The following is a 27,613-nucleotide window of genomic DNA, read 5'->3' as shown; positions in this document are numbered from 1 at the left end:
AACTGAATATCAAGTCAAGTCAAGTCAAGTTGAGCTTTATTGTCATTCCGCTACATGCGGGGGCATACAGTGGAACGAAATGTCGTGCCTCACAGGACCACGGTGCTACATAAATACAGGCATACAACAATGGAGTAAGACAATATAAACCTATACACAACTATCCTACTGATAGATTTTGACTATAAATATAAATATACTATCTATAAAAAAGTACCTATACAAACTAAAAATACAAACTATACAAACTATACAAACTATACGAATGCTTCAGATAAGTACTGTACATGTGCAAGGAGAAACATTGAGTTCAAGCAGCTGGCTGGGGAACAGTGCAGGATGATTTGTAGTGCATGAGCATGTAAACATACATATATTATGGAGTTCTTTTGTGGATTTGTGTACACACAGCAGTGTGTGTGAAAAGTGACTAGTGCATAGAGGAGGAGAGTGTGCTACTACAGGTGGTTTGTACAGGCCCACTCACCTGTGTGTAGCACACTTCGAATTGCACGTTACATGTTACAGGAGGTAGGGGTTTGTATGGGGGTTCAGAGAGGGCGGGTGATTTGAGTTCAGGGCTCTCACAGCCTGGGGAAAAAGCTGTTGAGCAGTCTGGCAGAGCGGGCTCTGATGCTCCGGTACCGTCTTCCTGATGGTAGGAGCTGGAAGAGACTGTGGGAGGGGTGTGTGGAGTCCTTCACGATACTATTGGCTTTGCTGGAGCATCGTGTGAGGAAAATATCCAGGATGGAGGGGAGAGGGGCACCGATGATCCTTGCAGCGGTGTTCACTGTCCGTTGTAGGGTCTTGCGGTCTGCTGCAGTACAGTTCCCGTACCAGACAGTGATGCAGCTGGTCAGCACACTCTCAATGGTGCCCCTGTAGAAAGTGGTGAGGATGGGTGGAGGGAGACTTGCTCTTTTCAGCCGGCGGAGGAAGTGTAGGCGCTGTTGTGCCTTCTTGGAGAGTGACATGGTGTTGGTGGACCAGGTGAGATCCTCTGTGATGTGCACCCCCAGGAATTTAGTGCTGCTGACTCTCTCCACAGGCGAGCTGTCGATGGTCAGTGGGGGGTGATCACCGGAGTTTCTCCTGAAGTCCATCACAACCTCCTTTGTCTTACTCACATTGAGGGACAGGTTGTTGGTGCCACACCATTCAGCCAGCTGTGCCACTTCCTCTCTGTAGTGCGTTTCATCGTTGTTGCTGATGAGGCCTACCACTGTTGTGTCATCAGCGAACTTGATGATGTGGTTGGAGCTGGACTTGGCAGTGCAGTCGTGGGTCAGCAGCGTGAAGAGCAGCGGGCTGAGCACACAGCCTTGTGGGGCACCTGTGTTCAGTGTGGTAGTGCTCGAGGTGTTGTGGCCGACACGGACTGACTGAGGTCTTCCGTTAGAAAGTCCAGGATCCAATTGCAGAGGGAATTGTTAAGGCCCAGCAGGTTGAGTTTGTTTATGAGCTGTTGTGGGATTATTGTGTTGAATGCTGAGCTGAAGTCAATGAACAGCATTCTAACGTAGGAGTCTTTATTTTCTAGGTGGGTAAGAGCCAGGTGGAGAGTGGAGGAAATTGCATCGTCCGTAGAGCGGTTCGGACGGTATGCAAACTGGAGCGGATCGAGTGTGTTGGGGAGGCTGGTTTTGATGTTGTGCATGACTAACCTCTCAAAGCACTTCATTATGATTGGAGTCAGTGCTATGGGACGGTAGTCATTTAGACAGGACACAGGTGATTTCTTTGGTACCGGTATGATTGTTGTGGATTTGAGACATGTGGGACGACTGCCTGGCTCAGCGAGGTGTTGAAGATATCTGTTAGGACATCTGTCAGCTGTGCAGCACAGTCTTTCAGTACACGGCCAGGTATGTTGTCGGGACCCGCAGCCTTGCGTGGGTTGATCCTAGATAGGGACTTCCTTACGTCGGCTGGAGACAGACAGAGCGCCTGGTCGTTGGGAGGTGTGGGCAGTTTTGTGCAGGTGTGTCATTCTGCATTTCAAACCGTGAGTAAAAGTGGTTGAGTGCATCTGGGAGGATGTGTCATCATCACAGGCCTGTGGCGGGGCTTGTAGTCTGTGATAGTCTGAATAGCTTGCCACAGGCTCCGTGTGTCACTGCTGTCTGTGAAGTGATTGTTGATTTTTTGAGCATATGACCGTTTTGCATTTTTGATGCTGCGGGACAGATTGGCTCTTGCTGTTTTGAGGGCTGCTTTATCTCCTGATCTGAAAGCTTCATCTCTGGTCTTTAGCAGCCCACGAACCTCTGCTGTCATCCATGGCTTCTGGTTGGCGTGTGGTGATGGTCTTGGTGACTGTCACATCATCAGTGCACTTTTGAATGTAAGCAGTCACAGTTTCAGTGTACTCCTGCAGGTCTGTGTGGTTGTTGTAGGTGGCCGCCTCTTTAAACATGTTCCAGTCTGTGTCCTGGAAGCAGTCCTGCAGTGCTGAGGTGGCATTGTCTGGCCATACCTTGATCTGTTTGTGAACCGGTTTGGCCAGTTTCAGAAGTGGTCTGTATGCTGGGATTAGCATAACAGAGATGTGGTCTGAGTACCCGAGATGGGGGCGGGTTCAGCTTTGTATGCGCTCTTAACTGTTGTGTAAACAAAGTCCAGTGTGTTATTTCCTTGTTGCAAAGTTCACATGTTGGTAGAACTTTGGCAAAACTGTCTTTAGGTTTGCGTGGTTGAAGACCATCGACTTTTCCTGCCGACTTTAACCGAAAGCAACGACTCCGAGCGACACACTTAAGTATCTTTTCTTTTTTCCCCCTTCCCTTACACACTCTCCGTTTCCATCCTCTTTCCTGCCACCTCTATCATGTGTTTCCAAACTATTCCGGTTCTCTCTCAACCACGCTCTAACGTCCCACGCAGACGGCAACGTAATCCTGCTAACCTGCGCCTTATCTCTACCTCCTTCACTACACCTCTTTCCTTCTCTGTGGGTCTCTGAATTGTCAGTCAGCTGTCAACAAAGCTGACTTCATTTCTGCTTTTTCTTTAAAATCCACGCTCAGCATCTTGGGCTTGACTGAGACCTGGATTCGTCCAGAAGACTCAGCAACCCCAGCTGCTCTCTACTAATCTCTCTTTCTCTCACACCCCGGCAAGTTGGCCGGGGTGGAGGCACTGGTCTGCTCATTTCTAACAATTGGAAATACTCAACCCGCTCTTCCCTATGCAATTACAACTCATTTGAATCTCATGCCATTACTGTATCAGCTCCGATAAAACTCCAGATCGTGGTCATTTACCGTCCCCCTAGCCAAATTCTAGCCACCTTCCTAGAGGAGCTGGACGGGCTGCTGTCCTCTTCGTGGAGGATGGCACTCCACTCCTAGTCTTTGGTGATTTCAACATTCACCTAGACAAGCCTTATGCTACAGACTTCCATGCACTCCTAGCTTCGTTTGATCTCAAACGCCTTACCACTACTAGCACGCACAAATCAGGCAACCAACTTGACTTAATTTACACACGCAATTGTACTGCAGATAACATTCTGGTACAACCGCTACATACTTCGGACCATTTCTTCATTACATTTACATTACACTTTGCTTCTCCTGTGCCACCAACCCCCCTACCAGTTACTTTTAGACGAAACCTGCGCTCCCTTTCTCCTTCCCATCTTTCCTCTGTGGTATCCTCCTCTCTTCCTTCACCCACCCATTTCTCATCTCTGGATGTAAACGCAGCTACTGAGACTTTATGCTCTACCTTAACCTCTTGTCTAGACGACATTTGTCCTCTCTCCTCTAGGCCCGCACGGGCTGCTCCTTCCAACCCCTGGTTATCCGAGGTTCTTCGTGAACATCGGACTACACTCAGAGCGGCAGAGAGAAAATGGCGCAAATCAAACGATCTGTCGGACCTCAGTAGGTACCAGTCTATGCTCACATCCTTCTCTGCTAAAGTCCACACTGCCAAATCCTCACATTTCCGCAACAAGATCGACAGCGCTCCAGACATGCGTAATCTCTTCAGAACATTTAATTCCCTCCTCTGTCCCCCTCCACCTCCTCCCTCCACCTCTATTACAGCTGATGACTTTGCCACTTTCTTTACAGACAAAACTAGATCAATCAGTGGTCAGTTTTCACCTCCACGCACACAGGACCCTCACCCTACCACATCCACTGCTAAAACTCCCATCTTTTCTTTCTGTCCACTCACTGAAGCTGAAGTATCCAAGCTTCTCCTCTCCAACCATCCTACAACATGTCCTCTTGACCCAATCCCCTCACACCTTCTCCAAGCAATCTCACCCACACTCTTACCTGCACTCACACACATCATCAACACATCCCTACTCACAGGTAACTTCCCCATTGCGTTCAAGCAGGCTCGGGTAACCCCACTGCTCAAAAAACCTACATTAAACACTTCTCTTATAGAAAACTACAGACCTGTCTCTCTCCTTCCGTTCATAGCGAAAACACTTGAACGAGTTGTCTTCAACCAAGTCTCACTGTTTCTTTCACAGAACGACAAACTGGATGCTAAACAGTCAGGTTTCAGGAGGGCCATTCAACTGAGACTGCGCTTCTCTCGGTCACTGAAGCCCTGCGAATTGCAAAAGCCCATTCCAAATCATCAGTCCTCATTCTGCTGGACCTATCTGCCGCTTTTGACACTGTCAATCATCAGATACTCCTGTCCACCCTCTCATCACTGGGCATCTCTGGCATTCCACTTCGCTGGTTTGAATCCTATCTCACTGGTAGGTCTTTCAGGGTGGCCTGGGAGGTGAGGTATCCAAAGCACATACACTGGTCACTGGGGTTCCTCAGGGATCAGTTCTTGGACCCCTCCTCTTCTCCACATACACTACATCACTGGGTCCCATCATACAGGCACATGGATTCTCATACCATTGCTACGCTGATGACACACAGCTCTACCTCTCTTTTCAACCAGATGATCCAACGGTAACTGCAAGGATCTCAGGTTGCCTGGCGGACATCTCGGCATGGATGAAAGAACATCACCTGCAGCTCAACCTGGCAAAGACTGAGCTTCTTGTCCTCCCTGCCACTCCGACTCTACAGCATGACTTCACGATCCAGTTAGGTTCATCAACAATAACCCCATCAACTTCGGTCAGAAATCTTGGTGTAATCTTTGATGATCAGCTGACCTTCAAAGACCACATTACAAAACTGCTCGATCTTGCAGGTTTGCACTATTTAACATCAGAAAGATCAGGCCCTTTCTGACAGAGCATGCTGCACAACTTCTTGTCCAGGCCCTTGTCATTTCTAGGCTGGACTATTGCAATGCTCTTCTGGCTGGACTTCCGTCTAATACAGTCAAACCTCTACAAATGATTCAGAATGCAGCGGCACGACTGGTCTTCAACGAGCCCAAAAGAGCCCATGTTACACCTCTCTTTATCTCCCTGCACTGGCTACCAATCACGGCTCGCATCAAGTTCAAGACACTGATGCTTGCATATAGAACAACCACTGGCTCAGCACCCGTTTACTTGCACTCTCTATTAACAAACTACATCCCTCCAGAAATCTGAGATCTGCTAGTGAGCGACCGTGATACCATCACAGAGAGGCGCAAAATCACTCTCTAGATCATTCTCATTCACCATTCCTGGCTGGTGGAACGATCTTCCCACCTCTATCCGGAATGCTGGATCCCTGTCAATCTTCAAGCAACAACTGAAAACTCATCTCTTTCGACAGCACTTGACTTCATCCTAAACTTAAAAAAAAAAAAAAAAAAAAAAAAAATTATCTTTACTTATTCCTTCCTTGGGTAGTTTGTATTTATTTGAACAATGTCTGAGACTTGGTGTTGCAAGCACTTCGTATGTCTGATTGCCTCTTCAAGATTAATCGCTCGATGTATTCCCCAATTGTAAGTCGCTTTGGATAAAAGCGTCTGCTAAATGACTAAATGTAAATGTAAATGTAAGTCACCGGCTATGATGAAAAAGTGTTGGAAGAGCCGGTCTTGTGGGGTTTTCCCTCAGCCTAGCTCGTATACCTCTGCGCTTACCGCGCTTCCGTCCTCTCTCACACCGCTTGCGACGCCGCCTTGTGCGGGTAGCGACAGTAGGCGAGGCCGCGGTCTCGAGGTCCGGCTTCAGCAGTAAACAGAGGCCTCGTAGCTTCTCAGTAGCCGCCGGCGAGAGTTGGTCTTTGTATGCGTTGCCGATATCCAAAAGTCTTTGGCGAACATATTTGAGTTTAGGAGTGATTTCCTTATGAATTAGCGGTAAATTTACACTATTTGGAGACGAACAGACGACATTAAAAGACAAAAAAGCACCGTCTTTGGGACCTGGAGCAGCCGCCGCGTCTGATCGCGCCGCCATCTTGGGTCTATGCTGGAGTTTGTTTTTGGATGAGCGAGGAGAATTGTTCTTGAAACCCTCCCAAACAACATGTGCTGATGTAGGTGCTGTTTGACATTTCTTTTAAGGTTTTCTGACCCCGAGACTCAACTATTTTCTGCAATTCTCCAGCTGTGGTCCTCGGAGAGTCTTTAGCCGCTCAAACTCTCCTTCTCACCGTGCATTAGGATGATATAGACACACGTCCTCTTCCAGGCAGTGTCCTAACATTTTATGTTGATTGGAAATTCTTAATTATTGCCCTGATGGTGGAAATGGGAATTTTCTTCACTAATTTGTGAAGCTCAATTATCTTTTGCTGCACATCAGAAATATATTCTTTGGTTTTTCTCATTGTGATGGATGATTAAGGGAATTTGTTTTCCCTCCTATTTACAGGTGCATCTCAATAAATTAGAGTGTCATGGAAAAGCACATTCAATGCACACAGACTGAAGTAGTTTAAGCCTTTGGTTCTTTTAATTGTGATGATTTTGGCTCACATTTAACAAAAACCCACCAATTCACTATCTCAACAAATTAGAATACTTCATAAGACCAATAAAAAAAAACATTTTTAGTGAATTGTTGGCCTTCTGGAAAGTATGTTCATTTACTGTATATGTACTCAATACTTGGTAGGGGCTCCTTTTGCTTCAATTACTGCCTCAATTCGGTGTGGCATGGAGGTGATCAGTTTGTGGCACTGCTGAGGTGGTACGGAAGCCCAGGTTTCTTTGACAGTGGCCTTCAGCTCATCTGCATTTTTTGGTCTCTTGTTTCTCATTTTCCTCTTGACAATACCTCATAGATTCTCTCTGGGGTTCAGGTCTGGTGAGTTTGCTGGCCAGTCAAGCACACCAACACCATGGTCATTTAACCAGCTTTTGGTGCTTTTGGCAGTGTGGGCAGGTGCCAAATCCTGCTGGAAAATGAAATCAGCATCTTTAAAAAGCTGGTCAGCAGAAGAAAGCATGAAGTGCTCCAAAATGTCTTGGTAAACGGGTGCAGTGACTTTGCTTTTCAAAAAACACAATGGACCAACACCAGCAGATGACATTGTACCCCAAATCATCACAGACTGTGGAAACTTAACACTGGACTTCAAGCAACTTGGGCCATGAGCTTCTCCACCCTTCCTCCAGACTCTAGGACCTTGGTTTCCAAATGAAATACAAAACTTGCTCTCATCTGAAAAGAGGACTTTGGACCACTGGGCAACAGTCCAGTTGTTCTTCTCCTTAGCCCAGGTAAGACGCCTCTGACGTTGTCTGTGGTTCAGGAGTGGCTTAACAAGAGGAATACGACAACTGTAGCCAAATTCCTCGACACGTCTGTGTGTGGTGGCTCTTGATGCCTTGACCCCAGCCTCAGTCCATTCCTTGTGAAGTTCACCCAAATTCTTGAATGGATTTTGCTTGACAATCCTCATAAGGCTGCGGTTCTCTCGGTTGGTTGTGCATCTTTTTTTCCCACACTTTTTCCTTCCACTCAATTTTCTGTTAACATGCTTGGATACAGCACTCTGTGAACAGCCAGCTTCTTTGGCAGTGAATGTTTGTGGCTTACCCTCCTTGTGACGGGTGTCAATGATTGTCTTCTGGACAACTGTCAGATCAGCAGTCTTCCCCATGATTGTGTAGCCTAGTGAACCAAACTGAGAGACTGTTTTGAAGGCTCAGGAAACCTTTGCAGGTGTTTTGAGTTGATTAGCTGATTGGCATGTCACCATATTCTAATTTGTTGAGAGTGAATTGGTGGGTTTTTGTTAAATGTGAGCCAAAATCATCACAATTAAAAGAACCAAAGACTTAAACTACTTCAGTTTGTCTGCATTGAATTTATTTAATACACAAGTTTCACAATTTGAGTTGAATTACTGAAATAAATGAACATTTCCACGACATTCTAATTTATTGAGATGCACCTGTATATTTCTGTGAAACAGGAAGCCATGGCTGGATAATTTCATGTTCATAATCACCCTGGAGTGCTCAAAATTGTGAATAAGAATAGGAATTTACTTCAGAGATATTTTACTCATAAGAATTTCTAGGTATGCCAATAATTGTGTCCAACGTGTATTTGAGAAAAACACTTATTTAACAATGATACCCCCTATTTTAAATTCTTATTATCCAATGAAAGGTTAGATTTTTGTGAATTATTTTAATAAAAGATCAAAAGGATTAACAATGCAGATTAATTTTCACAGCCTTCTTTGGTCATATTTACCAAGGGTGCCGATATTTTATTACTGTACATGGTCAAAAATACAGTAACAACAGAAATACTATAACAGCGTAAAACAGCTGTTTTCTATGTGAATATCTGTTAAACTAATGTATTTCTGTGTTCAAAGCTGTATTTTCAGCATCATTCTCTATCTTGCACTCATCATCTGCTGTTGTTTGGAGTATCAAAGCATTTTCCTCAAGAATGAGCTCAGAGTAACTAGTGACTCATATAAAGTATTTCTCATAGTTCCAGTGACAGCAGTCCACATTCATCTGAACCTTTACCATCAACACACGGTCTTTACCACACATCTAACAGCACTGTTCTGTTCAGACATCAGAGGTGAATGTGAGCGGGAGTCTAAACACTGCTGCATCAGCTCAGCTCAGGTTTAACACGTTTCACACTGACGTGAAACACAAACAAAATCTGATTTGGCCGCAGTGGTTAAGCCAAGTAAAATTTAAATTACATATATATATATATATATATATACACACAGTTTTGCAATACCAGTACATAAAGGTAATAATCACTCAATTGTTAGGAAATTAAAAATGGCCAAGCAACCTCTTTTGAGATGGATTAATTCATCCCAAAATAATTTGTGTATGATATTCTGATAATGAATTTAGCTAGATGTTTCAGTGAGCACAATAAATGAGGCAGGAGGAACATGAGAACTGACATTAACAACACAACACACACTATCTATTATTATATATTCTAATCACAAGAAGCCATTTCTCTGAATCACAGCAGCTCACACTCGGAGAAGGCTGCAGATAACAACACAAAATAAAGGTACATATAATCATGCTTGACTAACACATGCAATACGGCACACGGCACAGGGTGGCGCTAGAGAGCAGCTGGGATCTGTGATGGACAGCCATCTGTCCAATGCCTTTCCTTCCTCTGAAACAGACTCCAGCGGCCGTTTGGAAACGGATGGATGTATTTTAGGTCACTGATGGAAACAGTTTCATTTGATCTAATTATACATGCAAGGATCTGAACTGCTGCAGACAAAGACTGAATACCTCACCTGTTCAAATTCTCTCAGCGGATGCGTTTGAAGAGGAACTTTATCAGTGTCTTCATTCAGACAATCTATGAACATACAAACACTTGTTTAACATACAATATACATATATATATACACTATGAAATCGGTGATCCAAAACAGTATTTAGACATTCAAGTCACAAAGAAAAATGTATGTTTCTGCATTTTTGTGCGTGTGTTTTACCAGTCATGTAACCCGTAGTTCTGCACACATTTCCCTCTCCATCCACAACAAAATCCCTGAGAAAACAGAACAGGAAGTTCATACACACATGACAGAACTGCTTTTGCCATTGTACTTTAGCAGAAATGGAAAGTGAATAAAACAATCAAACAAATCAGAGAACAATGAAGTAGAAGGCTGCATCAGGATGGGGATCTCGCAGGAGCGGGCGGACAAATAAACAGGTTTGTTGAAGACGCATAGGTGCTGCGCAGATTGATCAGAAACAGTACCGTTTCTAGGCATAGGCAAGCTAGGCGGTCGCCTAGAGCGCCACCAGCTGGAGGGGACGCCAATGAGCGCACGTGCTGCCACTACATTTTAACAGGGTTGTGATCAAGAGTGGCACGGACACCCTGAATATATGATTGCCGCCCCCACTGGATCCCCCAACATCATTGGGCTAGATTACTATCATTCTGACGATGCCTGTACGCCACTGGATCAGAGCGCTGTCAATTGCTGCCTCTGATTGTTGCATGCAAAGTTTGCATTTGGATTTGTAGCGCTCAACAATGCCATTAGATCAGTGAGTTCTGTCCGTGTTTTTGGCAAGGTAAGGCTTTTTTTTTGCCATGCAAGTTCAAAGGCTAATTTAAAATATTGGTACATAAAAAGTGCACAAAATCAGTATTTTGTTTAGCCAGTATTTGTGGCAGTCAAGAAATCATGTTTCATGTGAAACAGGTCTAAAAGGTGTGCGTTTTTGCGCCAATGCATAGTTAAAGGTTCAGTGTGTTGTGTAATATTACCATATAAAACTTTTACAGCCAATTAAAATCAATCCAATTAAAAATCAATACATACTTAAACCGCTTTGTCAAATTTAACGCATCCTTATGGAAGTGTCAAAATGCTGAATCAATTAATTCGCTTCCAAAAAAAAAAAATAATAATAATAATAATTGGCTTCCAACAGCGCTTAAAGGGAGCAGTGTCATACATATAGAGGACAGAGCATCACGCTATTTAAAGGGGAAGTTTACATGTCAATGAGTAATAAAAGAATAAGTGGCTGCATTCTGATTACTTTTATGTCACTGATCAGGCTTTTATAGGCCAAGTAGTTTGGGGTAACAAAGGGTTTTATAGGTTTGACTGTAATAATATTGCAATAACTGACACAACAACAACAAAACAATTAAACAAAAAAAACAGATAAAGTCAGCAAGTAGCCATTGATAATATCTAAACGTGTCCAAATCCAATTGTAATAAAATTAATTTATGTGTGATGACAATTTCCACAAATTAGATGGGGGAGGGGGATTTCGGCCTAGGGCGTCAAAATGGCTAGAAACGGCCCTGATCAGAAACACTTGGTCTGCTGTAAATAGTCCTGTTACACGGTGTTTGGTCGCACAGCGATTACATTTCTGGCCCAACACGGCACTGCCCTCACTGTCGTTTTTCTTTTTTATAGAAATAAAAATAATTTATTTCAGCTGGAAAACATTCGCTACAATTCTAAACTGAAAGCGTCTGCTCTGCTCAGGGTTGCCAGGTCTGCATGACAAAACTAACCCATGCCAGTCACAAACTCTGCTGCTCACCAGATCCTGAGCTCATTGACAAATATCTGATCTAGTAAGATGTTTACACAGAGTGCACGTGATCGGCAAACCGAAAGTGAAAGTCAACAGCGAGCGCACATTCAAAAGCCATTTCAATACCCACATATTGATAGATCAAAAATTAGGGGTGCTCCGATTGATTGGCTTACCAATCACTTTCGGACGATAATCGCTTTGGGAAGTTTGATCGGCGGTCTCTATAAAAGCCGATCTCGGCTCAGACTGAACCGATTATGAAATCTGACAGCAACACAAACATGAGGAGAATCTTCAGCACTCATGCTCTAGAGACGGTGCGCTCATGCACACATACAGCATTCACCTCGCGCCTGCGCTGTTGTACACGGATCGTCTGCGCAGTCACAAACACTGGGCTGCATGCAGACGGTGCGCACAAGCATCTGCAGACACTTCTGATGAAAACTGCGTCACGAGGACAGTGTGCGGAACGTCAGCCGAAGTATAGCCTACTTTGAGCTTAAGGCCGCCTCACATACAGCCGGGTGATTCTATAATTGCAGGTACATTTGGTGTCCAAAGTCATTATTTTTTCAAATGGTTGTTTTAATAATTTGTTACTCCGTGTCATGGAACACAAGGTGTTACAGGCCATAATTAAATGTTTTCTGTAAAAAGTGTCTTCAATAGCTAAAAATCATGATTTCTTGAAGTCCGAATTAGTGATTTTTTCCATCATGTATCATTGTGTAATCAAAATATTTTATTTTACTTTTCTTTTGGTATTATTTCATTTAAAAAAGCACTAAAGAGTTATGTTCCTAAATCTACAACATTAAATTGTTTACAATTATTCATTTTCTTATAAAAATGTGTCCATATATCTTGCATCAACTCTGTTACTGTACCATACTTTGCCTTTAAATTAGTGAATTATCTCCCACAACTATGTAAGATACAGGAAGTGATGTCACTTTTCCTCACTGATAAGATCTGAAGCACTGAAAAGTTTGTGTGCTCTCTCTGAGAAAATATTTTAATCTAAAAAGTTCTTACACCAAGACTTATTTTGTAAAATGTCAAAACTGTTACCACAATATCAAAAGGAAAACAATTTATCATCAATCACACATTGGGTTGTTTAAAAGTCTTTTAATCATGATTTCATTAGTGACATGTGCTCTTAGCAATTATGCTAGTCTTTGGCTAAAAAAAAAAAAGTAAAATTGTCAATTCTGTTACCGTAAAACTTTGCTACCAAGGTAGAGTAACAATGATGACAATGCTGTAACAGAATTGACAGAATTTCTCTTTTTTTTTGCTCCAAGTGGATGGTTTTGTGAAGACATGGGTTTTGTTTTTTATTTTTAAGGTATGTATAGGTGAAATATTATCTCAGCTTCAAGTGTTGTAATGTAAGGACTGTTTGTCTAATGAAATAATGATTTTTCCTGTTATGAATTATTGTTATTTCTACACATTGCCTAATTTGTCTGTAACAGAGTTGACAAAATTCTATAAAGAAATATGTTTTTTCATTAAAAAGTAAAAAAAAGGAAGTAGCTTGAGCTTGGCAAGCACTGAACTATTAGAATTAAATAAGTTTACATTTACATTTAGTCATTTTGCAGACGCTTTTATCCAAAGCGACTTACAATTGGGGAATACATAAAGCGATTCATCTTGAAGAGGCAATCAGACAGACGAAGTGCTTGCAACACCAAGTCTCAGGCATTGTTCAAATAAGTACAAACTACCAAAAGGAAGGAATAAGTAAAGAGAAAGATTTTTCTCTGGCTGGAAGTCCAGCCAGAAGAGCATTGCAATAGTGAAATAGTGCAAACCTGCAAGATCGAGCAGTCTTTGCAATGTGGTCTTTGAAGGTCAGCTGGTTATCTAAGATTACACCAAGATTTCTGACCGAAGTTGATGGGGTTATTGTTGATGAACCTAACTGGATCGTGAAGTCATGCTGTAGAGTCGGAGTGGCAGGGAAGACAAGAAGCTCAGTCTTTGCCAGGTTGAGCTGCAGGTGATGTTCTTTCATCCATGCCGAGATGTCCGCCAGGCAGCCTGAGATCTGTGCAGCTACCGTTGGATCATCTGGTTGAAAAGAGAGATAGAGCTGTGTGTCATCAGCATAGCAGTGGTAGGAGAATCCATGTGCCTGTATGATGGGACCCAGTGATGTAGTGTATGTGGAGAAGAGGAGGGGTCCAAGAACCGATCCCTGAGGAACCCCAGTGACCAGTCGATGTGCTTTGGATACCTCTCCTCCCCAGGCCACCCTGAAAGACCTACCAGTGAGATAGGATTCAAACCAGCGAAGTGGAATTCCAGTGATGCCCAGTGATGAGAGAGTGGAGAGGAGTATCTGATGATTGACAGTGTCAAACGCGGCAGATAGATCCAGCAGAATGAGGACTGATGATTTGGAATGGGCTTTTGCAATTCGCAGGGCTTCAGTGACCGAGAGAAGCGCAGTCTCAGTTGAATGGCCACTCCTGAAACCTGACTGTTTAGCATCCAGTTTGTTGTTCTGTGAAAGAAACAATGAGACCTGGTTGAAGACAACACGTTCAAGTGTTTTCGCTATGAATGGAAGGAGAGAGACAGGTCTGTAGTTTTCTATCAGAGAAGTGTTTAATGTAGGTTTTTTGAACAGTGGGGTTACCCGAGCCTGCTTGAACGCAGTGGGGAAGATGCCTGTAAGGAGGGATGTGTTGATGATGTGTGTGAGTGTCGGTAAGAGCGTGGGAGAGATTGCTTGCAGAAGGTGTGAGGGGATTGGGTCAAGAGGACATGTTGTAGGATGGTTGGAGAGGAGAAGCTTGGATACTTCAGCCTCCGTCAGGGGACAGAAGGAGAAGATGGGAGGTTTAGCAGTGGATGTGGTAGGTTGAGGGTCCTGTGTGCGTGGAGGTGAAAACTTACCACTGATCGATCTAGTTTTGTCTGTAAAAAAAGTGGCAAAGTCATCAGCTGTAATAGAAATGGTGGGAGGAGGTGGAGGGGGACAGAGAAGGGAATTAAATGTTCTGAAGAGATTACGCATGTCTGGAGCGCTGTCGATCTTGTTGTGGAAATGTGAGGATTTGGCAGTGTGGACTTTAGCAGAGAAGGATGTGAGCAAAGACTGGTACCAACTGAGGTCCGACAGATCGTTTGATTTGTGCCATTTTTTCTCTGCCGCTCTGAGTGTAGTCCGATGTTCATGAAGAACCTCGGATAACCAGGGGTTGGAAGGAGCAGCCCGTGCTGACCTAGAGGAGAGAGGACAAATGTCGTCTAGACAAGAGGTTAAGGTAGAGCATAAAGTCTCAGCAGCTGCATTTACATCCAGAGATGAGAAATGGGTGGCTGATGGAAGAGAGGAGGATACTACAGAGGAGAGATGGGAGGGAGAAAGGGAACGTAGGTTTCGTCTAAAAGTAACCGGTAGGGGGTAAATGACCACAATCTGGAGTTTTATAGGAGCTGATACAGTAATGACATGAGATTCAAATGAGTTGTAGTTGCATAGGGGATAGCGGGTTGAGTATTTCCAATTGTTAGAAATGAGCAGACCAGTGCCTCCACCCCGGCCAACTTGACGTGGGGTATGAGAGAAAGAGAAATTATTAGAGAGAGCAGCTGGGGTTGCCGAGCCTTCTGGACGAATCCAGGTCTCAGTCAAGCCCAAGATGCTGAACGTGGATTTTAAAGAAAAAGCAGAAATGAAGTCAGCTTTGTTGACGGCTGACTGACAATTCCAGAGACCCACAGAGAAGGAAAGAGGTGTAGTGGAGGAGGTAGAGATAAGGCGCAGGTTAGCAGGGTTATGTTGCCGTCTGCGTGTGACGTTAGAGCGTGGTTGAGAGAGAACCGGAATGGTTTGGAAACACATGAAAGCGGTGGAAGGAAAGAGGATAGAAAAGGAGAGTGTGTAAGGGAAGGGGGAAAAAAATGATACTTAAGTGTGTCGCTCAGTGTTGTTGCTCGGTTAAAGTCGTGCAGGAAAAGTCATTGGTCTTTACCCTCGTCGGTCTTCACACGAGGAGGCTGAACGCTTCCGCGTCAGCGCTCGGACCTCTGATAAATACAGCCTAACACACTACAGTGAAAACAGCTGTGGCCGGCTTCTGATTGGCCCAGCCAATAGCCAAGTGCAAATAGCTCAAGACGAAGCTAACACTTCGCTGGCAAGGAGCAATGAAAATGATCCAGGTTCCTTCTTAGCCGAGGTGCAAATTATTATAATTACCAGTAAGTGCAATCAAACATAGAAACCTCAACGAAAATGCAGAATAGAAATAGATAGGAAACAAAGTATTCCTTCCTAAAAGCAAGTAAATAATTTAAACAACAGATCTATGACCAAGTATTGCAACACTTACACGCTGCTGTCCGTCTCTTCTGGTGACTATTTGGCTTCTATAGTTTTCAATAAGACACTGGAAAAAAGTGGACTTTTTTTTCTTAACTTTTTGAAATACAAAATGTATCTGCAATTAGCCTATAGAATCACCCAGCTCGCATAATCAGGCTTGTGCTGTGTTTAAGCCACAGTGCAACAAATGCCCCATTGTAAAAGCAAAAATGCACTGCATGAATCAAACATATAGATGAGGTAAGTACATACTTTTGAAAAATATCTAAAAAAAAAAAGCCCCCCTCCACCCCTCAAATTAAAAAAATCTCCCCTACAAGAGTCACCTAAAAGGGGAATTCCCCCATTTTCAAAAATGAAATTCAGGCCCTAAATGGATGTCTCTAAATATCCTGATTGGATCATCACTACAAATAATTCTTAAATTATTGTAATGTTATTGTATGTTAATGTTGTAAACACTATAAATGTTAAAAAGAAGGCTTCAGAAAGATCAGCATCGGTGATCATATCGGCAGATACTGCTTCCTGTGATCGACTATCGGCTCCAAAAATCCTGATCGGAGCACCCTTGGAGAAAATTATATACAATATTAGATTGTTTGCAGGAGCAGTCGGTAACGGTCAGAAATTAAGAAAACACAGGACTGCTGAATGAATTCTTTCCTGTTTTGACCAGGAAAGTGTGTGTAATCTAGCATGATATTTAAGTTCTTTTACTTAAAAACCAGCCCACATTGCAAGCACAAAAAGGTTAAATTAATAACACCCCTATTTGGACATTAATTGAAGTAAAGTTATGCACGGCACATTTATGTAACCTTCCTAAAATCGAATCACATTTTTAAATATGATCTTGTAAAATTTAACAATCATTTTGATAGGAATTAGTACTGTTAGACATTAGTAGTGTCTATTTTTTTCATTGAATGTTATATATAACTTCATAATTTAAAATTCACTTCCCAGACAGCAACATAGTTCTGGCCCAGATCCAGCCCACATCTGGCCCATGTGAAATCCATGCGGGCCAGTTGTGGGCCGGATCTGGGCCGACACTCCTTGCTGTCTGGGTTACAACACCTAGATGACCGTGGCACGTCACTGACCTAAATATAAACATGCCTGAAATATTATATGCCCATACAGACACATTCAGAAGATGTGTGAACTCTTTCATGACAATAACAAGCCCCCCATCCCCCCACATGACTGTAAAGCGCTTTGGGTGTAGAGCAATATACAATAAAGCGCTATATAAATGCTTCATTCATTCATTCATTCATTCAATATAACATCCGCTGTCACTAGATACACCTCCGTCATCAGTGGTTTTTAACCTCTGACTGAAAATGGGTAATATTCAACAATCTGAATATGGAGCCTCACTGAGACACCCATATCATTAGGACTGAATGATGAAAATCAAAATTCCAAAAGAAAATTTTACTAAGAAGAGCAATCTAAAATCATATAGTAATTTCCTTAAGACTTCTTGAGTTATAGGCATGCAAACTTTGGAAAAAGAATATTTATGTCCCTCAGGTGTTCAGTGCAGTTGTTTTGACAGACGGAAACGAGATATATCTCTTGTTTCAACATTATATGTTCTTCAGACATTCCTCTTTAAAAGAAAAGAGGCATTATATTTTTGCCCCCATTCGGTTTTTGACCCCTGAAAAGGTGTACAATTTAATGATTTACCCCTGGAGCCATATTGAAATTCCAGTATAGAACCATAGGGCCTTACAAATAAAGACACCAAAAGGAAAGTTTGTTAAGACCCAATATCTAAAAGGACATTATGATATCTTTAAAACTTCTTGAGTTACAGGCATGCAAACTTTGGAGAAAAAACAATTGAAATGTGCTGTTTTCCCATTTTTAAATGGTCACCATTGGCACATAATGCAACACAAATGGCTGAGGTCAACAGATTTTACTAACAGACATACCAATCTCTGTGTAAATATAACATCGTGATGCTGCCATCGTTCTGAAGTCATTTTTGCCCTCCTGTAATTTGGCTCTGAATCTCAGATGAAAATCACCATTTTTACACCACCTCAGTAATCTCACGAGTCTCGTCTGGAGTAACACACGGGTCTCAGCGTCTCAAACCGAGCTCAGATCTGCCACGATCTCCATCTGAACTCTAACATGGCTCATCAAAGCTGCGTTATATCTCTGTGCTCTTACTGGGTCACAACTACCGACTCATTTGAGTCTGATTTTATTTTAGCAGAATCATCTGAGACAAAGCCGATCCTTCACTGAAACAGAACCGACACCCTGAGCCTCACATAAACATCTGCAATAATAACTTCATAAATCTAGCCATTTCAATCTATTTCCATTAATAAATGAATGCAGATTTCTATCATCATATTTAGTATTTCCCTGGCGCTGCTGTGAGGTGTTTCTGATGGAGAGACTGAATCCCGTCTGTCTGTATTTTACTACATTCTGGAAGCCAGTAACAGAGTTGCTCCTGAAGCAGATGAGAATGCAAAACCCGTATGATGTGATGACAGATCAGCTGGTGTAGATCGATCATGTCTGACCAGGTTCACTGCACTGCTTATGAGGTGAAGGTGGAAAATATAGGCTACAGTTAACATTATTTGATGAATGGATCATGTTCGATGTAAATACAGAGCAGGTCCCTCTCAGACTGAATCAGGTGCATCTGCAGACATGCATTGATGGATGGACCTTCAGGAGAAACACGAATATTAGTCCCGCTGTCAAATGAACTGCATCAGCACATAAACACAAGACTGGTGCAATGAAACGAAGGCCGTGTTAGCGACGCTGAAGAGCGGATTCATTGATCGATGCTCACCGCTCGGCCGCCGCCGCTCCGTCGCTCCGGTTCATCCTCAAACACCGGGCCGGTCCCGATCATCCCGCCATCGCTGTTCCTCGCAGACAGAACCGACGCTGAGCTCCGGTTCGGTTCGGTTCGGTTGTCCTAAATTCACAGACCCGTGTGAAGCTGCTTCTGGACTCTGACCTACATCAGCCGAACCTCATCAGAACCTCGGCTGTACTGCGCATGCGCCTCTCTCTCTCTCTCTCTCTCTGCACCGAGCAGCGCTTTAATTAAAGAATACAATAGAAATCTCATCCACATTTACTGACCGCAGTCACACATTTCTGGTCGAAATGACTAAGCAGAGCTAGAAACATTTATATTTATTTATGACATAACATTTAAGTGTTGATTTCATTTATTAAAAATATAGAAATATCTCAATTATATGCTTATTTATAGGTGTTATTGTGTGAATCACTGAATATGTAATGCTTCTGAAAATGCCTTATGCATTGTGTGTATGATGATAGTTTATGTGTGATTCATTTCAGGAAGAAAGATGTTTTGGAACACAACTGAATCTCTTTGAATTTCACTTTGTTTTATCTTATTTGAATTCCATTCAATGAATTTAAAAGGCATTTTTATAGTTCTGACTGCCTCACAGCTTTGACTATCAGCATGAATGTGGAAGAGCGGCATCTAAAAACACACACATGCACCACAATCACGATATTTTGTGATTCATTTCAAACACAATATTTTTCAGGCAATTTAATATATTGCAATCCAATTTAAACACACTGATTTCTGATAAATAAGCACATTTATGTTGGAAAAGAGTTCTCCAGCGCTGCTCTGATGGGCTTCATTGTGATGCTCCAAACTAAAGCTGAATCACTGTTTTTTCTTACTTTTGCATGGAGAGTAAAACACACAAGCTTATAGACATCCTAATTTGAATAAAAGGCCATTTTAAATGAAATGCATGTTTTTATTGTTATAATCGTGTAGATTGCTGTGTTTCCACCAGAGGGCGCTTTTCACAGAAAGCAGTGCTTTTTCAGTCCTGCTGATGGGGAAACACATTTTGTAAAAACACCTGATTCAGATCATCAGCTCATTAGAGGAGAGTTTGATGAGCTCAGCCGTCAGAATGGAGAGAGAAACTAACTGAGGTTCTCCAGGATCAGGACTGAAAAGTGCTGTTTTAGAGCAGATCTGTGGAGTTGCGGTACCGGCAGAGACCAGCAGGCGAGTTACGCTCAGTCACTGTAAACCATCAGTGTTGAACTCTACAGGTGTACGAGCTCAGATGACGGCTGAGTGTCAGTGCTGCGCTTCTTCTGTCTGCGAGTCTTTATGAAGTCTGTTTTTCACAGGTGAAGCCGAAGCCTCTACACGTTCTTTCCGAAGGCGACCCGTGGGCCGGTGCGTGGCGCTCTGGGCTCGATCCCGTCAGAGATGATCCAGATGGCCGGGGTGTATCTGGCGCCCTCCATCACCACCCGGATCTCCTCGGCACGGGCCATCTCCTCCAGCTCCGGGCTGGTCTCCGGACACCAGTCGACCATGAACTTGTCTCTGGCCTCGCACAGGTTGATGGGCACCTCCTCGGGCTGCTGGCCGAACAGAGAGTCTGCAGGGAGACGAGGAGGAGATGGGCTTAACGTCACAAACCTCCCAAAAGCATCAGAAAACTATGCTGACCGTAGCTTCACTGGTGACACTGTGATTGAGTTAACAATTGTTAACCAAAACATTTCAGAACGACCCCTCTGAGAAAGAACTAGTCACTGGCTACATCTGATCAAGTCTTTGAAGGTTTTTATTCTAACAGTGGTGTGTAAACTGGATATTCAGCAGAGTGACATCTGTGACAGAATCAGTACTTATTGATAGCTGCCTTTATATTTTAGGACGTGTAGGTGTCACTAGCTATGTTTTCAAGTCAAGTCACCTTTATTTCTATAGCATACAGATTGTGTCAAAGCACTTAACAGTATCAAATTGGAGGATAGAGCGTCAGTAATGTATAATGATAAGAATAAACACTCAATTTTCAGTTAAAGGCATTTCATTATTGAATTCGGAGATGTCATTGTCTAGCTCAGTTTAGTTTAAATAGCATTTGTGCAATCAAATCGACAATAATTGCTAGAATTGCTAGAACTTTTTAATCCAAAGTTACGAATTAAATTTATGCGCAAAATTGGAATATCACATAAAACATTTGCGAATAAAGCACCGTTTCCATCCAGTGAGTTGAAGAGTTGAACAGAATTGTCACTTCCTGATTAGCTTGCACTAAATATCACAAAGAAAAATTTAATTTGCTGCAGTAGGAGAAGGCACTGTATATAATAATTTTTTAATAAATTACGAGCTTCAGAGCGCACAGACGAAACACGGTCATGTTATCTTTTTTCTGGAGTCTGCTGTTTGGGAACACAGTTCTGGGAGTTAATTATAACGAAGCACTTTGACGAGACTTTGCTCAAGCGTTCTGGAATGACAAAAACTATTTCAGATGCTGTGCAATGAGATCGGTCCGTTGATTAGTCAGGTTATGCTGTCTTATAGCACATGTTTTTTTTTATCCCAGAATGCACATAAACATAGGGGGATGCAAACATAGCTACTTGCTAAGTTTCCATCACCCTGTTTTTAAGCGCATTTTCATGTATCGCATAAAAAACGCTGGATGGAAACATCAAATTTAGAAAAAAATCCCTTTTGAGGTGGTTTTTGCCTTGTGCGAAAATAGGGTTAATGCGCATAATGGGAGATAGAAACGCATTTTGCTGATAAATTTCTCCATGCACATCAAAAAAATCATGTGACTTTATGCTATGAGATGGCATAACCTGACTAACCGGTGGACCGATCTTGTTGCACAGCGTCTGAAATGTTTTTATGGTCATTCTGAAATGCCTGAGCAACATCTGTCGTCAAAGTGTTTCTGTATAATTGTCTTACACGACTGCGCTCCCAAACATCAGCATCCACCTCCGAAAGCAATGGCTGCATTTATTGTGCTTCGTCTGCTCGCTCTGAGGCGCAAGTCATTTATTATATATAAAAATGCTTATATTCAGTGGCTTCTCCTACTTTTCTTAGTGATATTTAGTGCCAGTTTATCAGGAAGTGTTGATTTGTTCTCTTTGACTCGTTGGATGGAGTGCTTATTCGCAAATGTTTTATGCGATATTCCAATTTTGCCTAAGGATGGAAACCCGACTACTAATTTGTGAGGAGATTGGCTTAAGAAAGTTTGAAAAGCCTTTAAGGGATAGTTCACCCAAAAATGAAAATTCTGTCATTAATTACTCACTCTCATGTCGTTCCAGACCCGTAAGACCTTCGTTCATCTTCAGAACACAAATTAAGATATTTTTGATGCGTTCCGAGAGCTTATAAACAGCGTATGTTGTTTTGTGTCAGCAGCACCATTCGCGGATATGCTGTTTACGTTGTTTACACTTTGATCTGAACGTAAACAATGTATCTGCGTACATGCGTTGCATATGTTGTTTACGTATGTGATACTCTCAAAAACAGCGCTATAGGGTGATGTGGAGGAGATGAATTGTTGAATGAAGTCGTTATTGTTTTCTTTGCGCACAAAAAGTATTCTCGTAGCTTCGTAAAATTACGGTTGAACCACTGATGTCACGTGGATTATTTTAACGATGTCCTTGCTATGTTTCTGAGCCTTGATCGTGTCAGGATCCTTGCTGTCTACGGAGGGTCAGAGAGCTCTCGTAAATTAATCAAAAACATCTTAATTTGTGTTCTGAAGATGAACGAAGGTCTTACGGGTTTGGAACGACATGAGGGTGGGTAATTAATGACAGAATTTTTGGTCTTGCAGAGCTAAACTCTTTGATGTGGAACCGCATGGTCTCACCGGCCAGGTCGTGTATCAGGTCTTTGATGAGGTGGCCGATGATGGCGTAGAGCGTCGCCACTATGACGATGGAGGCCAGGATGATGTAGAAGATGTGAATGGGCAGATGGATGGCGTCTCGAGCAGGTGGGATGTAATTCTTGAAGAAAACCTCCTCCTCAGCAGAAGGGTTAGGGTTAGTAGGCTCAAGCGGACCCGCCATCACGCTCTTATCCAGAACTGACAAATATTACACTTAACATTAATACAAGAACAACTGACCCTAACCCTGCTGTTCAATGATCTGATCACAGCACTGATTGTTTCAGAGGATTTCTCAGCAGTCATCTTGATAGTTTCACAACACAGTATTTCTCTGAGCTCAAAACACTCACTGCGTTGCACTTTTATCATGTCAGTATATTATAAACATTTTTAAGCACCTGTAAATTTAATTCTGTTTAACTAAGCACCTCAAACACACAAGAACACTATAAACGTGTGGTACGCTTGTGAAAGTGTGGATCTGTAGCTCAATACATACCGTCCAGATGAGAGTTTGTTCACAGGCCGTGATGGAGGCCAGACGTTATCCGTCCGGAGAAATCATAGACGTCCATGTCGTTCCTTTCCTCTGAAACTCCAGCAGCGAATGAAGAATAAAGGATGGAGGTGTTGATGTGCAGCGCTGTGATTGGCTGAGACGCTCAAGGTCACAGGCTTTATCTGCACATATTATCCAGCTTTGAGAGGCTTACAGACTGGTTATGGTTATAGTTAATCGTGAACTGAGAGAATAGGTACACTCAGTACTCGACTTTAATTAATAAAAGATAAAACCTCGTGAATGATGTTCTAGCAGCAGATCGATTAAACCAGTACATGATAAACATAGCTGATAATGAAACTAGGTCAGATTTCATTCTTCTGATTTTGGGCTCTCTCCAGATTCTGCTGCAGTGATTCAGAGCTGAACATCTCACATGTTTCTGACCTTATTGACTCAGACAGGCTTTAGAATAAGCCATAGCTCATAAAGATGAATCAGACACAACAAGCTGTTAGTTCCTAATGAGGAGAGGCTTTAATTCTAGATCTCATTTGCATCATTTGTTCCTTCTTGTTTATTCCTATATACTGTACAGTCCCAAAATATAACTATGCCAGAATTCATTTTAATGGCGTCACATAACACAGAAATTACATTGATGACATCACAACGATCACATGACCTCGCCCTTTTTTCACACTGAATGACTGTTATCTACGCTTTGCTTTTCTACAGCAGCAAAAAGAGCATCCAGTCTGATAAAAACATCTTCAAGACGGAGTGCAAACATGAAAGCCAGAGTAATGACGGCTAGCACAGACTCATAGAGATGTGATGTAATGAAGGCCGGATGCTGTGTGTTGATGGGGCTCGGTGAATCCCGGCAGCAGACCGGCTCGCTCTTCATCCAGACGAACCCGATCCTCTTCACGGCCGCGCTCAGCATCACCAGCTTCAGTTTTAAGGCCAAAAACCCAGTCTGACGAGAGACGAAGAAAACCATTCAGTTCGTGTGAAGGAACAGACATGAAAACTTGGGCCACAACACACACTGCTTATATTATAACCCATATACATTCATATTTAAGCTAAATATCAGTCACTTGAATATTTACACTTAAATAGTTATTCAAAATTAGTTGACACATTCAGTTCATATCAAACTAAATGCACGAGTGCTCGTGTGTGATTAATAGTTTGTGTGGAAACGTGTTCATGCAGCAGCTGTTTACTCATTTAATGGCACAAAAACAACAGATGATTCTAAGAACACTCAGGAAACAATAATGTGCAATGATGAACATGCTTTCTTCTCACTTCACAGATGTGATCGTACACGTGTAAAGAGCTGTGTGTTAGATTGAGCATCAGTTAAAGTTTGCAGCTTTTGTAATAATCGAGTTTGAATCCATCAGTCATCCTCAGTGTGACGAGATGGACCTCAAAATCATACGGTCACTGCTGTGAAGAAGAGCGCAAATGTGCAGAAGATGCTGGAAAAGCAGAGGAGGATGTTCCTGAAGAACAGTTTAATGATCAGGACAAACAGAGACACAAAACATACAGACCATCAGATGAACCAAGAGAATGGAGACATGTGGACCACGTGTCAATATCTGTGATGTGAAAGACCTCCATCAGGACGTAAAAAAACAATGTTTTATTTTGAGCACAGATTAAGAGTCGGAAAGAATGAGACACACACTGAGTCTGAACACAAATGAGACACAAAGCATCACAACAGACATCCAACAAAACAAAGACTTACAGCCGAAACACGACACAACACCAGGAGAGCATCACGCCACCAACGAGCCGCCGCGAACGGTACCTGCCAGGTCATGAAGCAGGTCATCGATCAGGTGACCCACGATCGCATATGTGGCCACAACCACCAGCAGCAGCCCCACAGCGACGTACAGAACATGCGGCGGCACAGAGAACGAGTCGCGCGCCGGAGGCCGGTACTCCAGGAACGGAGTCGCGTCTGACGCCTGAGACCGCAGCAAACGCTGAGGAGCCACGGCCCTCCAGAGCCGCTCTTCTGAACCAGACGAGGAGACGAGAGAGTCCATGTCTCTGACCAACACATCTGCCGTTCAGAAAACCAGAACGAGGGACAGAGACATGTAGGGCAGCGCACTCATGACATACAGAAGGTAAAGAAGATTTGAAAGTTTTCTAATAACAAACAATATCTGCCTGGATTACAGGGGAATGATTGAGTCGAAGAGAACGAGGAGAAGATTAAGCCTGTTTTAATCAAATCCTGCATCACTAGCGGGCAGAACATTCCCGAGATTACCAGAGATTCCCACCTAATCCAGCAAAGGAGAGAATAATGGGAACGATTCGACCAAAAGCAGACCTGAAGCGTCTCATTCCTGCAGCAACAACTCTACTGTAATGAACTGATGGATCTGTAGAGACCTGGAACTCAAACGCAGCTCTTACCTTGTGACCTAAGACTAAACTCCTCATGCTACCGAGCCGCTCTATCTACTCGGATGGATGAACTTCATCTGGATCCTCTGAGTTTAACCTCATGATCTCGTGCATGAGAAACGTCCATTCCACGATTGTCATGCCGGTGTTGAAGACGACGATCACAAACATGAGCGGGTGCAGCATGCTGGCCTCAGACAGGAGTCTTCTTATCTAACACACACACACACACGGCGCTGGAGTGAATCTCTTCTGCTGTAATCCACTGATCGCATTCCAAAACGCTGTCATATGCATCTCCAAAACTAATCCAACAGTTTATCTAATAAGAATTTTGTAAACACATCCCATAATGCACTGCTTCCAAACCCCTCCTGGACCCCCAGCAGATCGGACACACTGCAGTCTCTGTAATGAATCAGGTGTGTGAGATAAAGTGACCAGCAACTCTCTCAAGTCCATCCTTAGGAAACGGCACCATTAGTGTCTCCATGGCAAACATTTTTGACTTTATTTATAGAGCGTGATGCAAAGAAATGCATTCAATTTTTCATCAATTATTAATTTGTATGTCCCCATTCATCATATAAAAATGCTTCGTGTATGAGTACACCTCAATCATTCTGAACATAACGATCGCACAAAACATGTTTTTAAAGAGATGTATGGGTTATAAGAGTTTTCCTCCTGTTCTAATGCAGTGCTGAAGGTTTAATAATGATATATAAATAAGCACAGCACGTTTAACCCATTTAATCCCAAATTTTTCCCAGACATGACAATATCCAAATGATGTGTCATTAGTAACCCTTTGAAATAATCAATATTATTAATCAATTATTTTTTTGAAATTTTGTTTTATGTTCGGTCACAATAGTGACCGGTGGGATATGGAGAGTACTGAAATCACATATTTCTGCAGTCATAAAAATTGTTATATCTTAGCTCAGCTATTTTAAACTGTTTGATCAAATTCTAGGGTTACTATTATGCATAAAAAAAAAACCTTATGCAGCATTGATAGGAACACTGAGATAAAAAACAAAAAAATTCAACCATCACCGCATTTCAAAATTGTTACTTTTTTCTAAAATATAACCTCGAATTTTTAAATCAATGCTACGAGTATTACAACATCATTATTGTAAAATTTTTCTAACATTTGAATTTTTAATTTAGTGCAATATTTTGTCATTGCGACATTTTATTGTCATTATTGTCACATGCAACTGCCATTGGATTATATTGTAAAATAAAGTTCACCGTTATCCCAGCGGTCACTATTGTGACCATGAACATGTTTACTCACTCTATGACCACACTCAACAAAACTGAATATATGCGAATGAATATATTAATACTAGACACCCTAAAGATAATGTGTACCAAAAATCTTTGTCATATCTTTATGTTAACATACTTTAGTAGCCTTTCGTTTTGGAGCTTTGATGCAGCCATCATCATCTCAAGGTGCAAACAGGAAATAAACTGCTCTGGTCATGTGACAATTTGCACTAATCATGTGAAACTGCACATATTTAATTGAGACCCTTTATTTTTTCCATATTTGCAGGAAGTGCATTAAAACATCAGTCGGTACGGTTTGTAGAGCTTTATAAATGAAAAACTTTTTTACGGTCACTATTGTGACCGGTGGGATTAAATGGGTTAAGACTGTGATTGAGAGCCGCCCCTTGAGAAGCCATATTTGTTGACTTAATCTGAATAATCATGAACTGTCATAATTAGGGCCCTGGGCCCTGATTTCTCAAGTTCAGCAGAAACTTTGTCAAATGAAATCCAATCTAAAGAGTTAAACAATTAATAATCTATTCATACAGTAACTGAAGGACAGTTGAATACATTATAGTAGAAACATAGACTAAATAAAAAAAAAATACCTGTAAATAAAAAAGCACTCCATGATTCCCAAACGGTGCTTTTTGCTGCAGAATAAGCTGGACAGAAAGCTTCTAAATGAAGGGCGATCCCTCTGTAGCTGCGGGCGTCTGATCAGAGAAGCTCTATGAACTAATGAGGACTGCGTGAGATCTACTGACGAACTCTACGCCGGAGACACGGCCGCCTCAGCTCTGGCCTCCTCCGTCTCTGCCTCTT

At 42.4% G+C, this 27,613-nt stretch overlaps 2 protein-coding genes and 1 long non-coding RNA gene across 8 annotated transcripts in view; 1 reads left to right on the top strand and 2 right to left on the bottom strand.

Annotated features, from left to right (window-relative positions):
- The window catches only part of wu:fj49a02 (myomegalin), a 70,678-nt gene extending 51,810 nt beyond the window's left edge, over positions 1 to 18,868 (bottom strand). For all 6 annotated transcript variants that reach the window (XM_058764778.1, XM_058764815.1, XM_058764807.1 and 3 more), the window contains exons 1-3: positions 18,639 to 18,868; positions 9,855 to 9,910; positions 9,651 to 9,715 (exon numbers count right to left, since the gene is read on the bottom strand). In XM_058764778.1, the coding sequence (XP_058620761.1) occupies positions 9,651 to 9,715; positions 9,855 to 9,910; positions 18,639 to 18,673 (156 nt within the window). In that variant the 5' untranslated portion in view covers positions 18,674 to 18,868. The remainder of the gene's footprint in view (positions 1 to 9,650; positions 9,716 to 9,854; positions 9,911 to 18,638) is intronic.
- Positions 18,869 to 19,643: 775 nt separating this feature from the next.
- Positions 19,644 to 23,206, bottom strand: LOC131554064 (uncharacterized). Its single transcript, XM_058799118.1, has 3 exons — positions 23,045 to 23,206; positions 22,522 to 22,740; positions 19,644 to 20,250 (listed from the first exon to the last, which is right to left on the bottom strand). Exons 2-3 carry the CDS (start codon positions 22,721 to 22,723, stop codon positions 20,009 to 20,011), a joined length of 444 nt encoding a protein of 147 aa, XP_058655101.1. The 5' UTR covers positions 22,724 to 22,740; positions 23,045 to 23,206; the 3' UTR covers positions 19,644 to 20,008.
- On the top strand, positions 20,118 to 23,921 carry LOC131554075 (uncharacterized). The gene is made up of 3 exons (XR_009274325.1): positions 20,118 to 20,435; positions 22,486 to 22,647; positions 23,786 to 23,921. It is a non-coding gene; the product is annotated as an uncharacterized LOC131554075 (long non-coding RNA).
- The last annotated feature ends 3,692 nt before the right edge of the window (positions 23,922 to 27,613 follow it).

Source organism: Onychostoma macrolepis, chromosome 02 (assembly GCF_012432095.1).
Source record: "Onychostoma macrolepis isolate SWU-2019 chromosome 02, ASM1243209v1, whole genome shotgun sequence".
NCBI classification, from domain to species: domain Eukaryota; kingdom Metazoa; phylum Chordata; class Actinopteri; order Cypriniformes; family Cyprinidae; genus Onychostoma; species Onychostoma macrolepis.
The sequence above is the reverse complement of the archived record's forward strand: the minus strand, read 5'-3'. Positions and strand labels throughout refer to the sequence as shown.

Excerpts from the sequence above, each read along its gene's own strand:
- LOC131554064 (XM_058799118.1), bottom strand. The coding sequence starts at position 22,723 with ATGGCGGGTCCGCTTGAGCCTACTAACCCTAACCCTTCTGCTGAGGAG. Across the intron at positions 20,251-22,521 it reads CCTGATACACGACCTGGCCG|ACTCTCTGTTCGGCCAGCAG; the intron begins GTGAGACCATGC and ends GTCTCCCTGCAG.